Source organism: Babylonia areolata, chromosome 9 (assembly GCF_041734735.1).
Source record: "Babylonia areolata isolate BAREFJ2019XMU chromosome 9, ASM4173473v1, whole genome shotgun sequence".
Classification (NCBI taxonomy): domain Eukaryota; kingdom Metazoa; phylum Mollusca; class Gastropoda; order Neogastropoda; family Buccinidae; genus Babylonia; species Babylonia areolata.
The window spans coordinates 41775490-41800210 of record NC_134884.1 but is presented as its reverse complement, the minus strand read 5'-3'; the positions used below and the strand labels follow the sequence as shown (position 1 = coordinate 41800210).

The window sequence follows — 24721 nt, the reverse complement described above, 5'->3', positions numbered from 1 at the left end:
ACACACACACACACACACACACACACACTTATGTGTGCATATGAAATAAGTTCTCACATTTGTTCAAGAACTAGATTTTGTTTTTATTTGTTTCTCTATTAACAGAGCAGATTGCATCTTCTGTATTAAACAATCTTAGAAACTGTTATTAGTCACTATCAAACAGCAATTCATTTTTTTTTTATTTCACATCACAGTATTTTATACACATTAATGGTAATCACTGATTACAAAAGAATGTGAATGTGTGTATGTATATGTGCATGTGTGTGTGTGTGTGTACACGTGTGTGTGTGTATGTGTGTGCGTGCAGTTATGTGTGTGAGGGGAGGGGGTGTATGAGAAGTACTTCCAGGTTCATGAAAGATTTTGAAAAAAGACGAGCAAGTCCAACAGATTGTCCCACCCATCCACCTACCCTTTACTCTCCTCCCATCCAAATCATTGTTTCCTGTTTGGATATTGATCAATAGACTTATTTCTCAACTGGTTTCAAGGTTGTTTGTTACATTGTAATATTGCATAATAACATTTTGAGCTGTTATGGAGTGTCCCATATTTTTGGAAGACTGAGTTCCTGAAGAAAAATGGGTATTTTTAACTTTAACATTACTTTAATTTGCCTTTTAATATTATGTTTGTTTCTTCTTTGACTGGTTTAAGATCTGACTGGTGGGTATTCAGCCCTGAATTGGCCCCTTTGCAGCTGGCTGAGTTGTAAGCAACATGATGTCAAGTGACTTGGAAGTCTAACACACTGAACTGATGACTACATTTATTAGAATGTTTGAAGAAGCTGGTTATGGGTGCTGTGTGTAAATTTATACTTGTACCGGTTTCCTTTGCTGAGCATTGAAAAGAATAGAGAGATTGAAATAAGAAATACTGCACACACACACATATAAGAATTCAAATTGTCACATTTTTTTACAGGTTTTTTTTTCTTTTTAAACAACACTCTTCATTGACAAACCATAATTGTTACATGATTAGAAAATGAAATACAATGTCAGTAGGACCTTGGAAGTCAAACTCAAAATCAAACACAAATTTCTTTTCACAACTCAGTCATGAATCACATTTCTAGTTACCTTGTTTCATAGTAATTAGTATACTTACTGTAAGTCTGTTTCCCATGTTTTTACCAACATTTTTTCATAGGAAGCAGCCCAGTCTACTTTCTCTTCCTCACACACACACACACACACACACACACACACACACACACACACACTCTCACATACTCTCACACTCACATTCACACACTCACTCACTCATGTTTTCCATTTTAAACTGGATCTTCATTCAAGCATTTGACAATGAAAATGGGATTATATTATTACATCAAGATTTTGCACACTGAGATAGAGCTACACCACCACACATCTGTGTGTTTTACAACAATAGGGATGATAATCACGCCTTTTTAAAAAAAAAATTAAACATTTACACACCTGTTCACAGTCTGCATTTGTTCTGTGAAAAATGCCTCACCATTTATAAAATACACACTTGATAATGGCATGATATGTTAACAGTGTCTCACAAACCTTTTTAAGGAAACTTTGGACTTGGCAATTTATTTTTTGAAATACTAAAAATGAAAGTCATTCTATACTGCCAGTACAAATCTGGAGTATAGGTTTAATGTCATGACATGGTAGGGGAGTTTCATACAGTGATCTCCCTGTCTTGGCAGCACAGTCAGAATCACATACATGTACACTTTACCCCCGAAAACAGAACAAGGTTACCTTCACGGTGGGGTAAAAACAGCCATGTATGTAAAAGCCCACTGAAAGCAGGTTGCAGTCCACACACACACACACACAAAAAAAAAGCAGAAGATGTATGTTACACATTTTCATTTGAGTTGTGTTCCTATATACCACAGATGCTTTGAGAGGTTGGGGTGGGTCATACGATGGGGGTTCAGGGGAAGGAGGAGGAAGGGGAAGGGGAATGTATCACCGTATTGTTGTGAGATTGAGGGTGAGATCTCTGCACATTTTGTGATCAGGCACAAACGCAACTGTTCACATTTCTTTTTCAGAGATTCTTTAACCAATGATTTGAATAAATCAGCTGATGAATAGTATTCCATATTGATGCATTAATGTTTGACTACATTCTAGTTATGACAACAACAATAAGGGCATCAATCAAATGCCACAAAATACAAAACAAAAAAGTTTTGGGAGGATGATAAAAATAATGTCAAACAAATATAAGAGTAGGAGATATTGTTTGATCATAAAAGTAATTGTAATAAAAATGATTTATGTCTTTTTTTAGTCATAATATCTGCAGCCAGTTATTTTATAAGTTCTACAAATGATTCAGAAACAAGGCAAAAAACAAAAATGGGTGTTTGGGTATCTTGTCAGAATTTAGAAATGAATCTATCTCTTTAATAAACATGATGTTCTAATATGTGTTATTGTTATACATAATATTCAAACAACTGACATTTGTAAACAGTAATGCTGGTCAAGCATCGAGCACAGAACACTTCATAGTCCTTCACACCGAACAGTTCAGAGTCCATCACAGAGAGTAGTCCATTGTCCACCTCACATAACACACAGTTCATTGTCCACCTCACAGAACGCTTCAAAGTCCTTCACACTGAACAGTTCAGAGTCCATCACAGAGAGCAGTCCATTGTCTACCTCACATAACACGTCAAAGTCCTTCACACCGAACAGTTCAGTCCATCACAGACAGCAGTTGAGAGTCAATCACAGACAGCAGTTCAGAGTCAACATTGCAGAACAATTCAGAGTCCACCACACAGAAGACCTCTATCACAGATAACAATTCAGAATCCACCAAACAGAACAGTTCAGAATCCACCACACAGAACAGTTCAGAGTCCATCACACAGAATGGTTAAGAGTTCTCCAAACAGAACAGTTCAGAATCCACCACACAGAATAGTTTAGAGTCTATCACACAGAATGGTTAAGAGTTCTCCAAACAGAACAGTTCAGAATCCACCACACAGAATAGTTTAGAGTCTATCACACAGAATGGTTAAGAATCCACCAAACAGAACAGTTCAAAATCCACCTCACAGAATACAGCTCAGTCTGTCACATGCAGCAGTTCAGAGTCCACCACACAGAAAAGCTCAATCAGTCACAAACAGCAGTTCAGAATCCACCACACAGAACAGTTCAGAGTCTAAGACACAGGACAGGTCAAAGTCCACCACACAGAATACTGCAGAATCCATCAGCTGAGAGTCCCCCACAGAGAACAGTTCATGCCTGCACTCCCTGAGAGATGGGCACCATGGGCTCCATGCGGGAGTGGGTCCTGGATGCGCTGCTGACAGTGTCTGTGTGGGACAGCTTCCTGGAGGACGGGGAGACGTGGAGGGGGGGTGCAGGGGCGGGCGTGGGTGGGGGAATGAGGGAGGCGGCAGCGGCGGCCATGTCCATGCCTTGGTCCATCTTCCTCTTGATCTCCTCCACCTCATGCTGCTGGTACTTGGTGCGGTCATTGATGAGGCGCTCCACCACCTTTCGCATCTTGAAGGTGGCCGTGTGGCGCATGGCACGGCTGGCCGCGTGCAGGGGGACCCCTGCCGTCAGGGACCGAGTCAAGGGCACGCCCGTCAGCGTCTGGAGGACCAGGTCCTCCGCCTTGTAGCTGCCCCGCAGTGACCCATCCAGGTCACGACCCTTGATGTACTTCCAGGCGTCCTTGGGGATTGGGGTTTGGCTTCTTGCGGCGGGGTGAAAACTGTTTTCATCTGGATTGTTGTCATCCTCACCAGCTGTTTCTGTCTGGGGTTCTTCGGCAGGCATGCTGGGTTTATCAGGTTGAGTGGGTGGAATGTGAGGCCCAGAGGTTCGTGGAGCTGAGGCTTTGGAGAAAATGTCGGCCTCCAGCTCGCTGTTGGTGTCATTGTGGTGGGGAGTGTTGTCATTCAGTTCCTGTAGGAAACGGTGCACTTTGTTCTGCACCTGGTTGTTCTCCTGCAGGATCAGATCCTGGGTGACTTTGGAGGCAAAGGTGTGTGAGCGCCGCAGGATGGGAGAGGGGACCTGGTTACTCTGAGGCACGGACTTGGTGGACATGACCTCTTCATGGCCACCCTCTTTGTCAAACAGCACAGCCCTTAAATCCACGTGGTCAGGCAGGCTGTAATCATCATCGTCGTCCGACATCTCCTGTGATATATAGTCTCTGGACTGAAGCCGCTCTCTGTGAAGTTCCATTCCAGGGTGGTACGTGTATGGTCGACTCTGTAGAGGACTGCTTTCACCCTTGTCTCTGGCCTGTGGCATTTTCAGCGGATCATCAGCTGTCAGTATTTTCATGGGATCCTCAAACATGAACTTAACTTGTGGGGGCTTGCTGCGTGGCTCTTGGTTATCCACAATGGCTGGCAGCCGTGTTTCTTCCCCAGGGGATGCCCGACGAGCGCTGAAGCTGCGTGACACCAGCGGGGCAGAGCGCGAGTTTCTCCTTTGGAGCAGTGGGGCTCTCACAGGGCTGGCAGTGCTCATCCCTGCTGTGGTGGACGTGGTTTTGGCTGTCCCTGCTCTCTCGCTGTAAGCGTTTTCCGCCGACTTGCTGACATCCTGATGTTTGAGGGCCTGGCGCGCTTGACGTACAGCGGGAGTGATGGAGGTGTCACTGCCGGCCTTGAGCCTGGTCGGGTACTTCAGCTTCCGCTCCAGGTAGAAGGAAGCAATGTTGGCGCCCAGACGTTTTTCAGTGTTGCTGATCTGCATTTCATCGTAGCTGTAGTCTCGCTCTGGGAGGATGCGTTTCTTCACCTCAATCTTGTGCTTCTGGCGATCAAGGTCCAGCAGTTTCACCTGCACAAAGCGGCAGTTTGCACTGTTCGTTTCCTTGTTCATGACACAGGACTGTAGACTGTAGACACAGTCAACAGAAGTATGGCCTTATGATCTGAGCAGAAGTTTAGAAAGCAAGAAATGGAACAGACTGCTGATGGTGTTGTTGGAGTATGTGCCAAGGAACCATGAGAGTTTAGACTGCATGATGCTTTGTGGCTTGAGCAAATGACTTGGAAGCAAAAACACACTTAGAAAACAAGGAGAAATACACAATGACTGTATTATCATGACCTTGAAGTTATGGCACCTGCATTTGAAGAGAGGGGCAATGCACACACACAACATAGGATGTCATAGTTAGATTGCTCACCTCGGAAACAAGGGCTAATGATAATGATTGGGGTAATGATAAGATCTTGTGCAGGGACAAATAAAAGCACTTTCACAATACATAATACATAAAAAGTACAAAATAGTATCTCATGGTCATGTCACATGCCAAGAAAGCTAGCAAGACTTAGTGTATCTATGTGTTTTATCCCTGGATTGGGCAGTTTCTTTCCTGATCCTCAAGATTTCCAGTGGAGGGGGGATGTTCATCCTTACCACTCCAATGAACAATGAAGGACATGAAAACTTGGCAAAAGAGTTATCAATGGACATTTGTGTAGAAAACGCAACTCTGAATTAGAAAAAAAAGAGAGGCACTGATCAGATGGGAGAAGAAAAGAAAACGAAACGGAGAGAGAGAGTTACCCCATTGTGATGACTCATGTGCTGTCTGTGAAAAGAGCCACCTTATTTCTGCAGTGACAAGAAATGACAATACAAGCCGATACAGTACAGTACAGTATACAGTAGAGTGACAATATAAGCCAGCACAGTACAGTACAATGGACTGCGATGTAATGCTTTTTAATGAAACACGGTTCAACATTGCTCGACCCAACACAAAGCAGCGTGGAAAGGATTAAGGCCATGCTGTCTTGTGGGCCGTAAACAACAGTATCTCCTTTCAAAACTTCAGGTCTTGCATTACCTGGTTCCACCCCCTCCACTAACTCTCTGTCTCTGTCGGTCTCTCACTGTCTGGCTCTGTCACCCCTTCTTTGTCTTCTCTTCCTGTTTTGTGTGGGTGCCAGAGCTCTCTGCTCTTTTGTCTGGGGGAAGGGGGAAGGGTGTGTGTGTGTATGCATGTTGTTCTTTTTTGGACAGTGAATTTTACCAAAGCAAACAATACAGCATATACATATTATTGTAAATATGGTAAATAGATAATAGTAAATAAGTATTACACAGTTACAATAACAACTACAGTAACAACAGCAATAACAATAATCTTATGATAATAATGATGTTGATAATAATGTGGGTTTGTTTTTTTTTTAATTGATAATAATACCAGTAATGATGATAATACTTGAACTACCAGCACAAGTCCCTGACCTCCTGTCTCAGTTTGCTAGCACAGTCATGGATGCTGTCATCAGTGTATGAATTTTTTTTTAAAAGCTAGAAAAAAAAAGAAACTTGAGTAATTAAACAACATGAGACAAGACAACAATTACTCAGCCCACAGACTTGAACTGCCATCTGGAATCCGAGCTTGCTGGCAACATCATGGAGCTGCTAGATGGATAAATATTTACGTAAAATAAAAGAAATGATTTAATTAACAAACACAAAATAAACTGTCCCAAAACACACACACACACACACACACACACACACACACACACACACACACAACCACCAAAGAGCCCACAGACTCGAACCGCTCCCCTCATATCTGAGCTTGCTGGCACAGTCATAGGTCTGCTTGAGGATGTGAAGTGGCCCTAGATGGATAAACATTTACTGAAAAGAATGATTTAGTTAACAAAACAAAACAAGACCCCCCCCCCAAAAAAAAACAAGGAAAAAACCCAAAACAGAGAGACCCCAGACTCGAAACGCCTATCTCATATCTGAGCTTGCTGGCGCGGTTATGGAGCTGCTTGAGGAATGGTGAGTGGTTCTAGATGGATAAGTATTGATGTAAAATAAAAGAAATGATTCTGTTAACAAAAAAAAAGGACAAAAGCAAAACCAAAAAAAACACCAAAGAGCCCCCAGACTCGAACCACCCACCTCGTATCTGAGCTTACTGGCACGGTCGTGCAGCAGCTTGAGGGTGTGCTCCTTCTTGCGCTCTAGCTGGTGCCGCTCGAGAAGGAAGTGGTTCTCGCAGACGTTGTTCTTGACGCTGGTCAGCTTCTCTGTCATGGAGGCCTTCTTCTGGGCTTCCGTCATGGCCTCCGACTGCAGGTCCTGGAAGGGGTTGCACACCAGCTGCTCCGAGTCCATGATGAAGTAGTTCCCTGGTGTGTGTGGAGGAGGGGGACATTTGGGGATTAATCACACACAAAAAAAAGAAAGAAAAAAAAAAAAAAAAGAAAGAAAGAAAGAAAGAAAGAAAAAAAAAAAGAAAGATTAGTTGTTGTTTTTTTGTTTTTTGTTTTTTTTACAGTAGTTGATAAGCAAGACAAAATGAAGAGAGAGAGGGGAGAGAAAAAAAAAAGCACACACACACACTCTCACACACATACACGCTTACATACACACACACACACACACACACACACACACACACACACATTCATGCACATGCACACGAATACATATTCACATACTCATAAACACACACACACACACACACACACACACACACACACACACACACACACACACACACACACACATGCATACAATTACACTCAGATTCTCAATCACACACACATGTACACACATGCATGGACACACATACAAAAGGACACCAAAATGACAATTTCTATTTCATTTCAACCCAGTTCATTTCTATTTTCATCCCCAAATGCTTCAACAAGTTCAAGGAAAACTAAACAGACAGCCTTTGGTTGATTAGAATATGTAAGTATTCATGAACCCACTGCACACATGCATACATATGTACCTACTCACACACACTTGTACACACTTAGACATCTACCGGTACATGTACTGCATTTCATTGTACAGGTGTATTGTTGTTCTCAGAATCACAGTTGTGTTTTTAGACAGTGTTATATACGTGGCAGGAGGAGTTGCAGGGCAAGCAGGGGATGGGAATGTATTAGTTCCTTTGGAGGATAGAGGCCCTAAAAAAAAATAAAAAAAAAAAAACCCACAAGAATAATAATGATAAAAAGAATTCCTTGGAGTCCATGATGAACTGCTGGTAGTTCACTCTTTAGGGGGAGATTGGAAACATTTTAAAATTTTAATTGTCACCTGTTGAGCTTTTGTTGTTTCTTTTTCTCTCTGTTAATGTTAGTGTGATTTTTTCTAAGTTTGAATTTGAGGAGTATACTAGTATTCTGTGCAAAATTTGTGGTTTTCTTTTCACGACAGCCCCCCACCCCCCACCCCCAATCCTTTTTTGTGCGTCTGTACTGCCCTTCTTCTTCACCCTCCCACCCCATCCAGCCCCCACCCTCACACACACATACACAGAAATGCACACATATACACACACATAACCCTCTCCCTCACTCTCTCTCTCCACCTACTTCCCTTCCCCCACCCCCACCCCCATCCCTCTTACGCTCTCTCTACATCTCTTTCTCTAAAAATGTCACTTTGTCTCTCTTCCCTTCAATTCACACAGACTGAGTGAGAGAGTGAGCAAAGAATCGGAAAGAATTGATAAACATGTTTGAAAAACAGGTCTTGTGGAAAAACAACAACAAAAAACAAGTATTATGATAACCTTAATGTGGAAGCTATTTTTGTCAGTAGAACGTGTATTTTGTTGTAGTTAAGCCCTTGATACAATAGCCAACAGTGGGGAGGGGTTTGACCTGTATGAAAGGTCCTTAATCATCTGACCCCATGACCCTTCACAAACCTGGTTTGAAATATGTCAGTCAGTGAATGCAGATTAACAGATTCATACACACAGGCATGTGTGAGTGTGCGCTTACACACACATGCGCCAACAGACACACACATACACTTACATGTGAACACACACATGCGCGCGCGCGCACACACACACACACACACACACACACACACACACATGCACACACATACATTGGTCCCAGTCTCTTGTTACACTGACATTCCCTTACATACATCCTTTCCTGTGTTGCTATCACCTACTGCTGTCTAGCCTTTTATTTATTTATCTGTCTTTTTCTTCTTCATCTTCTGTTTTGTTTTGTTTTTTGTTTTTTTGTAATACAACAAGGCACGAAGTAACTGTGTCTAGAGCTGCTTTGCGATATTTGCACATAATTAGGGACCAGTTAAAAATGAAAACCATTTAATGCACGGTTGTATGTTCCCCACAAAACAAGATCGGCTTGTGTTTTCTGTCCAGTTCTTTCATTCTCCCTGTCTTTGTCTTTATGGGGGTTTTTTTTTAACACACAAGGATTACAATGAAAATGATATGCTTGAGGAAATGTTGCCATGAAACAGATACTGTTCCGCTGTGCTTTGGCGCTTTTTTTTTTTTTTTTTTTTTTTTTTTTTTTCAGATCTGAGAAAGCAGTGGTCATTCAAAGTTAAATCAGTTTCTGTTGTAGTTGGGTTTATTAATTTTGTTAATTTTGTTTGCTTGGGGTTTTTTTGAGGGGGGGGGGGGGGGTTGGGTAGGGGGGGAGGTTTGTTGTTTTATTAAACTACTAATGGTTTGTGCCTAACAATTTGTTTGTTGAAGGGCTTCAAATATTTCACAGTGGAAATATTGACAGACACAAAAGAGGCATGAAAGGGATTTAAACCTTTTCCCCAAAGTAAGGAGAAAAAAAAAAAAAAAAAAAATCCAGAGAGAGAAGGATAGAGATAAGGGTGGAAGGATAGGCTCACAACATTATCATTCATTGTACATGGACCTTACCCTCCTGCTTAATTGGTGACTTAACTTCCTCCTGAATAACCGGATCCATCTCAACTGTCTTCAGACTCCTTTCACAGCTGATGAGGCATTTGTGTGGTGTTGTTTTTCTTCTAATCTACTGTTTGCGTAGCTTCTGTTAATGAATTTTGTTAAAAATTTTTGTTGATGTTTTTTTGGGTTGTTTTTTTTGTATTGATTGGACAAAACAATAGGCAACACGAGAACATTGGGGTCGGTTGTTCGGCATTCCTGTCATCGCTAACATACTCCGTGAGTTGCTTTGCTTTGAACTGTCCTAGTCACCACCTTCATGAAAACACACAGATTGGTTTTTGAAACACTGGGTAGATACATTCTGTCACATCCTAATGGCCGTGTTTTCCTCCATTGATAAAGTACAAAGATGTTCTCACTCAGTTTCAGACACACACTGCTTAACACAGTTGATAGTTCAGCCATTTTGGTGTAAAAGATCCATCTCTGGTAGAAAGCGGCACTTCATTCACACTCCTAACAGCAGAACAGATGTATACACATTCATAAGTTCACAGCGTTGTAACACCCAGAAGATGATTACTACGAAGGGTCAGAAGCCATGATCTTATACAGGCACTGAGCAAGAGCCTAGCCCTGGCTGTAAGTGTAGTGCCAACACAGTCACAGACAGATATAATTATCACTGTGTTTGAACCATAGCATTGTCCCCACCCTGCTGACAGTAACCAGCAGTAGCAACAATAGGTACAAGCCTTAGGGGCTGACTTTTCAGTGTCATGTTTCCTACAAGGGATCCTTATTGGTGCCTGTACTGGGATCTTCCACACACCCTGTCTGCCATTCACCGACCCATCATGAATCATTCTTCTAATAGTGTGGCTGATTGAGTGCCTGACAATCCGCACTTGCCTGTTGTTGAGGGGAGGATGATAATTGAATACAGAGAATTCCTTACTTGTCACATACAGTCACCTACCTTACCGGTCAAACTTCCTTTTGGACCCCTAAGTTTTAAGGGGTGTGGGCTGTTGAATATGAGAGGGGGATTCTGTGGTGCATGCTGTTGGTGCTGTGACTAGATTTCCTTGTTTGTTGGGGTGGGGTTTGAGCCACAGTGAGTGTGTGTATGCTCAGTGGTGTTGAGTGGTGGGGTTGGGGTGGGGTGTAAAGGGACTGGGGGGGGGGGGGGGGGGTCAGGGTTTCGCTTTGAATTAGCTACTGTCAGCTGTTTTTGTTTTATTTCCTTGAAACTGCCACTTCATGCTTTGTTATCGTGCGTATGGTGTTCTTGTTCATCTGTGTGTCTAAATGTCTTTTATTTTGTGTTTTTAGTTATCTTGAGTCTTCAAGATTTATTGACTTTTCATGGGGTTTTTGTGGTTTTTTATTTAATTTATTTGTTTGATGTTTTTAGTAACAAAGTAAACAAATGTGTATATACCAATGTTTTAGATAAATCATTGGCAATCCACTTTTTGATTTAAAGATTTATTGGCCTTCACAAATCACAAGTTCAGTTTTTGTTTTTTGTTGTTGTTTTTTTGTTTTGTTTTTGCAAAGTATGAAACTTTTCAGCTTTTAGTGGTAGTCACTGAGAAGTAGTCGAAGTCAGTAGGAGCAGTGGAACAGCGACATTTGTACGAGTCATAAAAGAATTTAAAGGTGATGAATATCACATAATATGCTTGCCTTTTTTCTTTTCTTTTTTTTTCTTTTTTTTTTTTAATCTCAAAATCCGAGTAGTACAGATATGCACACTCTTTCCTCACCAAATCAAATGTTTTACCAGCTAGCAGTCTTGTCAGTCCCTCGTTACAACAGACTGATGTTGGACTCTAGGTAAGGGGAAGAAGAAGGGCTGCACACAGACCCTCCGCTTCCCCCCCTGGTTGTGGTATTATGCTAATGCACCCACCTGTGAAAAAAACCCTTTTCACAACAGCCAGCAGAACATCTGCCGACCCCCCATCCCTCACACCACCCCCACCCTCTCCTTTGTAGAGGTGCTGCGGCCCCCCCTCAACCTCCCCCCCCCCCCTCACCACCACCACACACACACACCCCCCTTTCTCCCCACCTATCCCCCCACACTCCGGCCTCCTTTTTCGCCTCTCCACAGACCTAGCCAGTCTCCGTGCAGTGAACACAAGACAGCATTGTGGCCGTTTCCCTCATCCTTTTCTTCTGGTCTTCCCTCCCACTGTATAGTAGGGTAGTTCCCTCTGCTTTTCTATGGTCCCATTTGATTTTTCTTCTCCAACCACTACCTCCTCCGCCTCAAGTCATCATCCAATCTGATCTCAGAGGGTTGCAAGAATGCGTTAAAAACTCGGCAGCTGCAGAGGGAGGGGTAGGGGAGTGGTGGGGGTGAGGGGAAAGGGGGAGGGAAGGGGGAGAGATGGAAGTTGAAGGATGAGCTTCTTTGTGGAACAATACACAAGGCCCCCCCCCCCCCCCTACCACCCCCACCCTCCCTTCCCCCCACCCCCCCTCAAAAAAGAAGAAAAAAAGCATTGTAGAATTGGCTTTGACTGAAAAACATTTGAATATGTTCTGATTAGGAACAGTTGGTAAAATGAATGCAGTGTCATGGCAACAGTTCAGTTCAGTAACTCAAGGAGGCATCACTGCATTCGGACAAATCCATATATGCAACACATCGGTTAAGCAGATGTCTGACCAGCAGAGTAACCCAGTGCACTTTGTCAAATGTTGTGGGGAAAAAAAGATGCAAACATAAACAAATAGATGGATAAGGAAAGCCATAGCAACAGGCAGAATTATACAAACATTATCTTTTCTTGGGAGAGAAAAAAGAGTGAGCAGACAGACAGACAGACATGGTTGGTGATCAGTTCCACCTCAAAGTCCACACCCCTATCTTGAGAGTAACTGTTCAGTGTAGTGTTGTGTTGTGTTGAAGAGAGAGAGAAGGGTAGAGGAAGACAAGAGTGTGAAGAAACTGGTCTGGTACTAGAGTGTGGTGACTGATCCTCATATTTACAGCCTTCATGGGTGGGGTGGGGGTTGTAATCAGGTGTCTGAATCCCCACTGATTGATCAGTGAGGGATATCGGGAATGGTGTTGTGGTGCTGTACACCTTTCCAGCTCACCCTTCCAACCCTCCTCACCACCCTCCCTTGCCTGGTCTTTTGTCAGGTGTCCTCTGTCACTGTTGGACCATGACTGACTGAAAGAGGCTGAACACTGGATCTGGAATGTCTTTGTGTGTGCGTGCGTGTGTTTGTGTGTGTGTGTGTGTGTGATCAGTTTATTCTATAGTTTATTCTCTTTTTCTGTGTCTCTCTGTCGTTTGCTTTATCTTTCTCCATCTCCCCCTTTCTTTTTCTGCCTGCCATCTTTCTCTCTCTTTCTCTCGCTCTTCAGTACCCAATTTGATTGCTAGTTGTTATTGTTGTTGTTGGGTTTTCTTATTTATTTCTTTTTTATTTAAAAAAAAACAACAACAGAAAAAAAGAAGTGTCATTCTTAGTTGTTATGTTCTGCTTCTGGAATACGTACACACTTTATTAAAGCAAATCATTGTTATGATATTAGTTGAAAAATTATGAAAAAACTCAGCTGGACAATACGCTATTTGTTGTGTTCCTCCAAATGCACAGTTCAGTTCAACATAAGATTTAGAAATCTTTGAGAAAGTAGGATCAAGTCTGTGCATGTATCACCTTGTACTTAATGCTATCCCTCTCACTCGTGTGATCCATGTGATCGTTATTACCACACATCAAAACACAAAGGGGTGGATCATAATCTTCAACAGTGTTGTACTCACCTGTTTGATGCAGTATCAAGCCAAAAACACAAAGGGGTGGATTATAATCTCCAGAATGTGATACTTACCCTTTTGATGCAGTATCATACTGACACACACATGTAACTTGTGTATTTGCAAGACCCAAATCAGAAGAATCACTGTGTTAACTTTCTATACTCAATCTGTCTGTTCTGCATAGACTGGGATCAGTCCACACAACATGGCTTGCCTGCATTGTCAGTGGATGAGACAGTGCATGATGATGACAGGGAGATGTGATTAGGAGGTCACAAAACGACAGTGATGTGTGTGTGTTGCAATGCGAAGATTACTGATCAGTCTCTGCACTGCCACTACTTACTGTTATTACTATTAAATGGGTGGGCGGGCGAATTGTTACAGAGATAAACGCTGGGTGACACTGGAAAGCATGCATAACTTGTCTGACTCAAAGAGAGTATTTGTGTGTGTGTGTGTGTGTGTGTGTGTGTGTTACAAATAGAACAGATGTGACTTCACAACATCACAGTGAAATCTCCACCTCTCAGTTTACAAACAGAAATACTAATATGAATGTTGTGTGTCATATTGCTTCTCTCACACACTCATTCACACACACACTCTCTCTATCTCTCTTCCTCCCCCCCCCCTTCTCTTTCTTCTCTTTCTTCTCTCATTCTTCTCTCCCCCACCCTCCTCCATCCCCCACCTCCTTCAAAAACGAAATTCAGACAGTTTAAAGTCTAGTCATAGGTACTGCTGATTGTAGACAACATAGACTCTCTCAAAAATGAGTGAATCTGAAAGAGTCCACAGAGATTTACAGCTCTGTCTTTCGGAACTGCAGTCAGTCAACCATGGGTCAACACCCTTTCGCAGGGACTAAATTGGGATTACCTGGTAAATGCAGGCATGGAGCTGCCTTTTTGTGTGTGACTCGATCTCATGGCTTGTTTGGGGAACTGAAATGATTATTTGTTTTGCACTTGGCTCTGTTGAAACAGGTATAGCTCTGTGAGTGTTCTCCATGTGGGTTCAGAAAAGGGTTTAGTTAAGTGATCATTTACAAAAGTGGTGGACAGGTGCGGTGAGGGTGTTTTCTTCTTCTTTCTCTATTCGTTTTTTCTTCTTCCTTCTTTCTTCTTTTTCTTATTTTTTCTTCTTTTTTTATTTTCTTTTTATTGTCTTTTGGGTTTTTTTTTTTCTTCTCCTTATTCTTCTTTTTCTTTTCCTCTTCTTCATTTTCTTCTTTACCCTCTTCTCCTTCTTGTTCTTGTTCTGGTTCTTGATGTTGTTCTTCTTCTTCCTTCTTCTTCTACTTTTTCTTTTCCTTGTTATTCTTCTTTCTTCTTCTTCTTTGTCTCCCTCTTCTTTCTCTTCTTCTTCATCTTCCTCCTTTTAAGCACTCTTCAACAATCTCAGGAACCACAAACACACAAAACAAAACTTCTGAAAGGCTTTGTGCTGTTGTAGCCATAGCAAAATCTTGATAGTAAACCATCATCTGTTTGAGACACTTGACTCCCGTCCCCAGTGTTTCCCAGCATCCCATCCCACTGTCTTCTTTCTCGCTCTCTCTCTCTCGCTCTCACTCTCTCTCTCTCTCTCATGCATGCACGCACGCACACACATCTTTCTCACTCCTGTTGCTGCAGCCACAGCAAAAAGCACAGAACAGAAGAGACCACCTCAACATGTTACTCACGTACAACAGAAGCAGTCAGAATTTTCTTTTCACCAAATGCACTGCAGTTCTTGACTTGAGGAGCTCTGACCAGATTTTTCTGTTTGACTCTGGTGTGTATTTGCACAGGAGATCAGGTTTGAGGGTAGGGTCCATGAAGATTATGGACATAAAGGCAACAAGGTTTGATCACATTACTGGCATGACGCTGGTTGTCAATGCAGTGTTGGGTTCCGGTATCACTACTGCCACAGACCATAGTTTGTCTGCAGTGGGGGGTCAGGTCTGTTTCTGGATACCGGTGAGCAGAGACAGAGCTACTTGATCTTTCTTTCTGATCAATAAGTGACCAAGCTATTTTATCTTTGTTTCTGATCATATAGTCTGTGTGAAAGAATTGTGGGCCCAACCTTGTTTGGCGAGTTTTTGTTGTGAGGGTGTTTGGGACAAAACACTGACTGGACTCACTTATTGCACACACACACACACAGAGATGTGTGCACTCACATATTCACCACGCAAGTACACATACACACACACACTCACATACACATAAACCATGGGTGGGAGTATTTCTAAATTGTATGGATTTCCATATTGACATTTGGGCTTTTTTTTTTCTTTTACACTTGCCCTTCAAGCACCCCCCCGTTTCCTGGCTGCAAGCTGATTAGTATTAAAAATCAGTCACTCCTACCCATGCATGCACACTCTGAGTCTCTCTCTCTCTCTCTCTCTCTCTCTCTCTCTCTCTCACACACACACACACACACACACACACACACACACACACACACACACACACACACACACACACACAAGAGAAAGAGAGAGAGATAGAAAGGCACCCAATAGCTGCCTTGTTCAAGATTTAAGTTTCTGATGCACACATACCTTTTGAAGGTACATGTCTAGAGACACATTAAGTGCAATCACAAAAAGAATTGTGCATTCACTTGCATGTACAAATGTAAATGACAGCCATTAACAATTTCTTTGTCTTGTTTTGTTATGAAACTTGATGTAATCGAACACTGCACACTACACACATTTGTCAGATCAACAACAGCCTTACTGTGGCCTTCAACTCCATTTACCAAGGTAGTTAACAGCTGTAATAGTCATAAAAGTCCATTTGTAGTATTTTGACAGCTTGGATAGCATTCTAATAATTGCAGACCTAAAAGGCAGCCCAGAAAATACAGTCCCTTATATCCCAGTCCCAGTGTTGGTTTTCTGGATACATCCGATCGAGTGCATGCAGCTCATTCTGCACAATTTACACCACAAATCTCCAAACAGATTGGCTGCACTCAGAGATTAGAAAACTGGAGGGAAAGTTGCAGATCTGTGTCGTTTTCTTTGTTTTTGTCTTTGTGTGTGTGTGTGTGTGTCTGTCTGTGATATCCCCCTTGTCATTTCAGATATGAATACAATGCTGTCCTGCTAAAGGGATGGTGTGTTTCATTGTGATCAAAAGGCACACCAGACTGGAAGGGACAGAAGTCCTCTGGACACTAAGCCTGGGAGTGGTTCAGTATTCATTTACAATGTTTTTAAAGTTGTTGTTGTCAGTATTCATTTACAATGTTTTTAGAGTTGTTGTAAATGCAGTAGGGAGAGAGCAGTGATGATTGTAATAGTGCTGGTAGTCACAACAGCGGTGTTAACAGTAGTGACATGGGAGTCATAAACTAACCAGTAACTGATTTCCATACATGAACAAAGTGGTACTGTAACAAATACTTACTAATGGCTTTGTAGGATAGTTTGTGTTTTTATATATCATTAATACATGTAGTGTGTATGCGTGTTCGCTCACATACATGAGAAAGAGAGAGCTGCAGTGGGCAACATGTTTTTTTTCTCAGAATTCATCCATTCCAGTTGCAGGGGTGAGGGTGCATGTAATTTGTGGCCTGAAGGGATGATATATTACCCATTAGCATTGATTTGTCATTTTGTTCTGCAGAAGGGGAGTGCTGTGTGATTCATCGCTAAATGCCCTTCCTAACCTGTCCTGTTACTTCTGTGTTTGTTTCTTTCTGAATTTTTTTTTTAATTGCCTGTGGTTAGCAACATTTCTGGTGGGGATTAGGAAGCTTCCTGCACTCCTGCTTCCTTCTCTAGAGTGTGATTTTAAATAATATTTTCCATGTGTTTTAGAATGTGGAGGGGAAAGGAAGGGGGAGGGAGGGGATGCATTTTCCCTCACAAATGAATAACTGCGAAAGGGAGTTTCACCTTTACCTGACAGAGGCAGTTTCTTTAATTACATCATTTGCATGTAAAAAAAAAACCAAAAAAACCAACAAAAACAAACACACACACACAAAAAAAACGTTGGAATTCTTGAAATGGTTTTCCCTTTAAACCCCACTTTATTTTTGTATTTTTTAAAGGTAAGAAATTGATGACATTGACTGAAGAAATTGATGATAAAAAGGTGCACCGCAATTTTTTTTCCTGTTACTTCTGGACAGTTTTCTTACACAACTGTTGAGACTGAGCATACAAGGAGGTGTCAAAAGCATGTGGACTGAGTCATATATGCCAAACCACCTCTGCATACAAAAGGGGAAAGAAAGAAAAATGAAATAAAATGAAAGCGTACCCTGAGTTGAAGGGAATAATGTAATCAATGACAATTTTTCATAGTTGTAAGTTCTCGATGTGAATAGAATATATATGTATGTGTGCAGCTTCATATCAGTGATGTGTTGTGTTGTTAGAGTGTACTGTACTCACCACTTTCCTCAATGGGAGATATGACTGAATCGGCACAAGCAAGAAGCGGAAAAGCCGCCATGGTTATCAAATGTTTTCCCTTATCACAAGTTCTGGAACTTTGCTTTCTTTCACCAGTTTAACAGATTCTTTTCACCAACAAAAATACATTTTCTCCCACAAAGGAATTCTGCCGTTTGATTTTCACACATGTGTATTTTGAGTTTTGTTCATGTACTGCAGAAGCAACAGAAGCTCGAGAAGCACAGGTTTGTCACAAATGTGTCTTTGATTCTTCACAAAAGTGGTTTTGTCTAACGGCGCAAGAAACACTTTGTGTGCTCAAAAAAGTCCCTGTTGTCTGATCGTACCATACCCATTCACAAGAACAAATGTCTCCACCCCCACCCCATCCCAACCCCAAGTTAAATGTCATACTGATAGTATGTATTGATTAGTTGCCATGATGGAGCTAAGGAATCATAATACATGATCATGCAATGGTGCGTGTCAAAGAGTTGTGTCTTGTGTCTTGTCGTGGCTGTTGGGCCATCTCTTGTCACGGAGTGGTGAGAGAAAACAAAGGGAAGGTAGGCCAGGGGGGTGACTTGAGGACAGGCCCTCAAGACCTTGTGCAACAACCCCAGACTGAGCACCTGGGGTGGGGGAGGCGGTTGGGCTGTATAACCGAGGGTAGGGGGTGTGGGGAGGGGGGAGAGGTTGGGTGTGGGGTGGGTTTGATGTCCTTGCTTCGAGAACAAAATTCTTCATGAAGGAGACAAGGTAGAGGGGGGAGGGTCATGATAGAGGAGGGAGGAGAGGGAGAGGGGTGATGTCCATGTCAAGAGAACAAGACAAGACAAATTCTCAAACAATAAGGAGACAGGGTAGGGGGGTTGGAGAGGGGGTGGGGGCTGAATCATGACAGCAATATCTGAAGACAAGCTGAAGGGGGGGGGGGGGGGGGGGGGGACTGGTAACAAAACAGCAGGGAAAAGGAAAAAAAGGAGTGGATGGGGGTGGTTGGGGTAGAGGGATGTGGTGTGGGGTGGGGGAGCCACAATGGTACACACTGAGGAGATAAGAAACCTAAGAAGAGGAGGAAAGGAAGGGGAGAGAGAGGTGGGGGTGAGGGGGGAGTGTTGTGGTAATACATGGTTTGGGGGGGTGGGGAGGACAATACCTGCAAGAAAAAATAGTGTGCTGGTGGAATGACGACAAGGATTGAGAAATAGATCAGGGGGTATCACAGCATTGGTTTGAAAAAACAACAACTGAGGGTGGGGTGGGGGTGGGGGGAGCCAAAAGAGATTGTTGGACCACAACCAATAAATAGAATATGATAATAGTTGTACAAGGAAGTAAAGGGTTGAGGGGAAGGTAAAATAGATTGTTGAACTAGTAAGCAAAGATAGTAAAAGAAAGAAAATTATTATTCAAAAAATGAAAATAAAAGATTTGAGGGTAGCATGGAAAAGCCATAGTGTAACTGGGATAAATGGGAAAAATTCTCAGGAATATGGAAAACTCAAGGATGGGTAGTCATGGTTCCACTAGTTGATAACTGAGGGGGGTGGGGAGGAGCAGAAAAAGCCAGTATGATGTGATGGAGTATGTGATGGAGTGACAGGTCAGAACTGAGGAAACAATCAGACTTTATAAAGATTGATGTCTGTAGTAGTGTGAACTGTGTTCTTGTCTTTTAGATGTGTGTGTGTGTGAGAGGAGTCGGTGGGTCGGTGGGTGGGGGGACTGTGAATTATGATAATGGGGTAAAACATGGGAGGAGTGTGGGTGGGATCAGAACATTCAGGGAGTATAACAGGAGGGAATCCTTTCTTATCAGATTGACTGAGGAGTGGGGGAAATGGTGGAGGGGGGCGGCATCTTTTTTTTTCTTCTTTTTTTTTTCTTTTTTAACATAAATGAGAAAATCACTGTTGGTGGTGGTGGTGGTGGAGTCATGACAACATCAGTGAGAAAAGGGAAGGAGGAAGAGGAGGGAGAGGGGAGGATAAGGAGGAGTGGCAATAGGGGGGCGGGGGGCGGGGGCAATCATGACGAAGTAACTTAAAAGAAATGACTGTTTGGGGAGTGGAGTGGGGGGGGGGGGGGGGAGAGAAGGAACGGGGAAAAGAGAATGACAGTGGAGCCTGATTTAGAAAGCTGAATAGAGAGGGGGCAGGTCCCATGTTAACTTTAAACAAAAGTGAGGTTGGAGTTGGATTCAAAGGAAACGCAAGAGCAAAGAGGGAGGTGGGGGTGGAGGGGTTAGGGGGAGGAAGGGGGGGGTGGGTTGTCTCTGGGCAATGTTACCAAAGAGGACAATGGAGGAAGAGTAGGGTTGGGGACGTGGGGGTGGGGGTGAGGAGTCTGAGCAGCTGGAAAGAAAATTTCTTTTTGCCCATGGTTTCTTTTCTTTCTCTCTCTCAGTCTCTGTGTCTCTGTCTCTGTCTGTCTGTCTGTCTCACTCCCTCTCTCCTCCCTCCCTCCCTTAGCTTCTTAGAATTGGTCTTGGACCCTTCACTGTCTTCTCAAGTTTTCAGAGTCCTTTCCTTTTGTCAGAAGCTTTATTCAGTTCCATACTGAGCGGATCTGTCGAGCTGTATTCTTCCAAGTGAATTAGGAAAATGTGACTGGAAAGAAATGAATGAACTGGTTAATAATAACAGTAGTGATAATTCATTAACAAGAAGAAGAAGAGTGTAATTACAGCATTGATAAATACCATTAGTAAATGGCTGTGATTGGAAAGAAAAAAAAAGTACTGGATAATAACAATAATAGTAATAACAACATATAATAACATAGTAATAACAACAACAGTACCACTAAGAAATACATGAGGATATCAGAGAGGTAAGAAAGGGCCAGACAATGATTAACATTGGTAAGGAATAAAGAGAGGAATACAGGGTGTTGTGAGGGGGCATGGGGGGGGGGGGTGGGGGAGGGGGTAATGAAGTAGAGGTTGACAGACTGGTTTCAAATCCCTTCTCATTCTGGCAGCCCTCTCCTGTCACCTGACACCCCCTCTTCCTCCCCCACAGTGAGAAGGGGGTGGTGGTGGTGGTTGGGATGTGGGGTGGGGGGGTGGGGGTTATAGTATGCTTGGTTGAGCACTGGGTGACAGATGGGTTTTTTGTGTGTGGTCAAGGAAGGTCTGAGATTCAGGATGAGACAGACTCGTCTTTGATGTGTTCTGGAAACGCCTCTCATTCTCTCTCTCTTAATTGTGAGCATGTGCGCACACACACCATACACACAATGTCACAAGCATGCATGTGCACACACACACACACACACGTGTAAGTGCTTGTGCACATGCACATACATGATACAAACGCACGTGCATGCACACAGATGCTCTCTCTCCCTCTCTTTCTCTCTCTCTGTCTGGTTGAGTATTGTCAATAACAGGCTTGAAGAAAAAAAAAGAAGCAGAAACCAATCACACCAGCGCAGCAGTAGTTGATCATCATGCTAATAATTATCTGGTTTTCCCATTGAAATAAATGCAAGTGAAACAGTGATCATCACTGCCCCTCCACACTCCGCCCCTCCCCTCCCCAACATCCTCTATTTCCCCCAGCCCTCAGGTGATTATCACTGTGTTTCTTTGTTTTTCTGTCATTCCAGGAAGTTAATGTTTATGAAAATATTGATGATTGTGTACCAGTAATTGGATATCGCTATAAACAACTGCCAAGACAGTCCTGCAAGGCACAGTGCAAGGGAGGAGGGAGGAGGAGAGGTAGACAGAAAAAGAGATGGGAGGACAATATCCCAGAAGGGACCGGCATGTGACTGGGTGATGAGGAACGATGAGAAAGGGAGAGAACCGGTTGCCAGGTCATCAGTGGTACCCCTGTAGTCCTGAGACCATGGGATCTCTAGAAGATAAGCAACTGATTTTTTTTCTTCTTTTTTTTTTTTCTTTTCAAATTCATTTCCATAGGTGCTTTGACTGTGATCTAGAAATTGGGGCTTATGCTATTTTAGCCAGGAAATTCTGCTTTTTTCTTCTTTTTTTCTTTGCTTGCCCATCATCTGCACCGTTTTCAGTGGCATTACTTCCAAGCTGCTCATTCAGAGTCCCCCCCCATACACAGCTACACCCAGGCTATTCCGTCACAGTCCCAGTCTTCGCAGTCGGCAGAGAACCATTGATGTAAGGTCATCAGGAGGCCACACAAAGCAGAAGAAAGATTTGTTTTTAAATAGTGGAGGAGCTAACCTTGAATTTCATCATGATTAAGTAGAGAATAACTGTTGGGAAATTTGTAGAAATCCTGTTGGGGATGGGGGTAAGGGGTGGGGGGGGGGGGGGGGGGGTTACTCTGCATAAATCATGACCTGCAGAAAGAGCAACTCGACAACAGTGATGCGATCCCCCTGTTGCACTTGTGATCTGAATATAACTCAGTTTAGAATTTTTACTTATTTTGATGAGAGTAATTTTCAAAAAGTAATAGGTGTATATTATCAGATCATTTATGTCAAATTCTCTTTCTGTCTGCCTCTCTCTCTCTCTCTTCTCTCTCTCTCTCTCTCTCTCTCTCTCTCATAATTGTCAATGTTCATTTGTTCATTAATTCATTCTCTCACACTGTAATTCTCATTATGAAATGCACCCCGCCCCCACCCCCACCCCAATTTTTTAATTTTTGTATTTGTAAATGCATAATGACACCTCATAGTCATACTCACCAATTTGGAAGAAGAGCTTGACTCCATGTGATACATTACTCATTTTCGGTTTTGTGTTGTAATCCTTTCGGATTAATAAGAGAAGGAAGGATACCACAAAGAGCTTTTCTTTCTTTTCTTTTCTTTTTTTTTCTTTCTTTTTTTTTTTTCTTTTTTTTCCTGTTTTAAAAGTTTGCTTTTCACTCTTGAGACACCAATAATGAAACAGGCATTACAGAAACTTTCATCTCTCTTCCAAGGGAATCACACACATTATGTGTTCTTTGAGTCTGTTTGGGGAAAGATATTGCACAAAGGTTGTGTTTGCCTTGTTTCTCAGTAGACAGTCCTCACATTACTTTTTTGTAAAAAAAAAAAAAAAAAAAAAGAAAAAGAAAGAAAAAAAAGAAAAGTACATATATTTTCTCTCTTTTCCAAAACTGTAGCAAAGAATAGTTGTTGTTTTTTCTCACTTCTGTGTTGCTCTGAGTTTCCACTCCGAGTGGTATCTATTTCAGTTTCACTTTATGAGGTACTTCTACAATCAGTTTTACTCTTTTGGTTTCACTCCAGGAGGAATATGTGACAATTTCACTCCAATAAATATTTATCTGACTTGTTTATCTTTCTCGGTTCCACTACTTTAGTTTTCACTCCAAGAGGTATTTATGTCAGCTTCACTCCAAGAAATATTGATTTTTTTTTCTTCTCAGTTTCACTATTTCAGTATCACTCCAAGTGTTTGTTTGAAATCTTTTTTGTTTTGCTTCTCAGTTTTACAATTTCAATTTCACTTCAAGAGGCAAGTATTTATATCAGTCATCACTCCTAAAAAGCAGTGTGTGTGTCTGTTTCGCTCCCAACACGTAATGTTCTTTAGTAGGTTTTTTTTTTGTTTTGTTTTTTCTCTCTCTGTTTCACTTCTCTTTGGACAAGGCGAGGACCAGAAAGTGACACCAGGCACCTCACATAGTCTTGTCACCACTGCAAGGCAGGGGGCATAGTGTTCCAGTCCCCTCCCTGATCCACATGACAGGTTTCTTTGCCCGCAGAGCCCTGGGAAGGGGAAAGGTGTGGAGGAAAGTGGTGGTGTTGGGGAAGCCAGTGAACGTGGGGGTGGGGGGTGGGGGTGGGGGGTGCTGAGCTTCAGGAAAAACAGCACCATTGAGTGCTATAGGTTGCAAAGGCAGCCAAGTGTAAAACTGTGTTTTCTAGCACTAGTGTTGTGGGGGTGGGGGGGGGGTGGGTCAGGGGGGGGGTTATTGTCAGGGCCTGCCCTCTTGTCCAAGTGGGGTTGGGGGTGGAATGGGGGGGGGGTGTCATTCTCAGTAACAGTGGAACTAATCTGTTTTGGCCACTAATTGATTCCCGGTATATTTCTCTCTCTCTGAATCTCTGTCTCACTTTCTTTTCTGTCTCTCTTTCTCTGTCTCTGTCTCTCTCTCTCAGACTCTCTCCCCCCTTACCCATTTGCCCCCCCACCCCCACCCCCCACCCCACCCCCACCCCCCTGTCCCCCTATCTCTCTCTCTCTTTCTCTCACTCTGTCTTTCTCTTTTAGTGTCTTTGTCTATTTCATTTCTCTCAGACTGTCTTAAAGAGGAAGTGGCAGGTGAATTTGTGAATGTCCTCAAGTAGAGAAAGATAGAGAGTGAGAAAACATCCAAAAATCCTGCAAGTTTCTGACAACAGTTAGGAACATAATTTGTCTGCATGGCTCTCCTAACATGATGTGTGCTTGTGTGGACAAAATTTATTTTATTTTATTGTATTTTGTATTGATATTTTTCGTTTGCTGTCCCATCATCTGCACTGTTTCAGTTGCATTACTACCATGCCGCTCGTTCCATGGAACTAATGCTGCTGGAAAAGCTCCGATAATGGGGCAGCAAACAAAAAGCAAAGCAAAACAAAACAAGAGAGGCAAGGCCTTTAAGACTCTCTTGTGATACACTTTAAAAAAAAATCTAATCGTTAAAATGTGTTCTGTATTTGTCATTATAAAGCTTCGCGTTTAAAAAAAACAACAACAAAAAACAAACAAAAAAAAACCTAACCAGATTCGAACCCCGCGTGTTCTGGTGAGAAGAAACTGCCTTATCCATTACACTATCGTGGCTCCTTAACT

The 24721-nt window shown here is 42.5% G+C and overlaps 2 protein-coding genes across 6 annotated transcripts in view; one reads left to right on the top strand and one right to left on the bottom strand.

The window, feature by feature from the left end:
- LOC143285879 (RING finger and SPRY domain-containing protein 1-like) overlaps positions 1-24721 on the top strand; it is a 55214-nt gene that overhangs the window by 19582 nt on the left and 10911 nt on the right. The window lies entirely within an intron of this gene.
- Positions 119-22739, bottom strand: LOC143285457 (uncharacterized). Of its 5 annotated transcripts, none has more exons than XM_076592757.1 (3): positions 22615-22739; positions 6948-7177; positions 119-4835 (listed from the first exon to the last, which is right to left on the bottom strand). In XM_076592757.1, exons 1-3 carry the CDS (start codon positions 22655-22657, stop codon positions 3267-3269), a joined length of 1842 nt encoding a protein of 613 aa, XP_076448872.1. In that variant the 5' UTR covers positions 22658-22739; the 3' UTR covers positions 119-3266. The 5 variants fall into 5 exon arrangements, with proteins under 5 accessions (XP_076448872.1, XP_076448868.1, XP_076448873.1 ...); XM_076592753.1 differs by lacking the exon at positions 22615-22739 and adding an exon at positions 17926-18248; XM_076592758.1 differs by lacking the exon at positions 22615-22739 and adding an exon at positions 13580-13703.

Coding starts and splice junctions, on each gene's coding strand:
- LOC143285457 (XM_076592753.1), bottom strand. CDS start 17,986: ATGGCGGCTTTTCCGCTTCTTGCTTGTGCCGATTCAGTCATATCTCCC. Junction 7,178..17,925: donor ATCTCCCATTGAGGAAAGTG/GTGAGTACAGTA, acceptor CACACACACCAG/GGAACTACTTCATCATGGAC. Junction 4,836..6,947: donor CCAGTAAGCTCAGATACGAG/GTGGGTGGTTCG, acceptor CGCTTTGTGCAG/GTGAAACTGCTGGACCTTGA.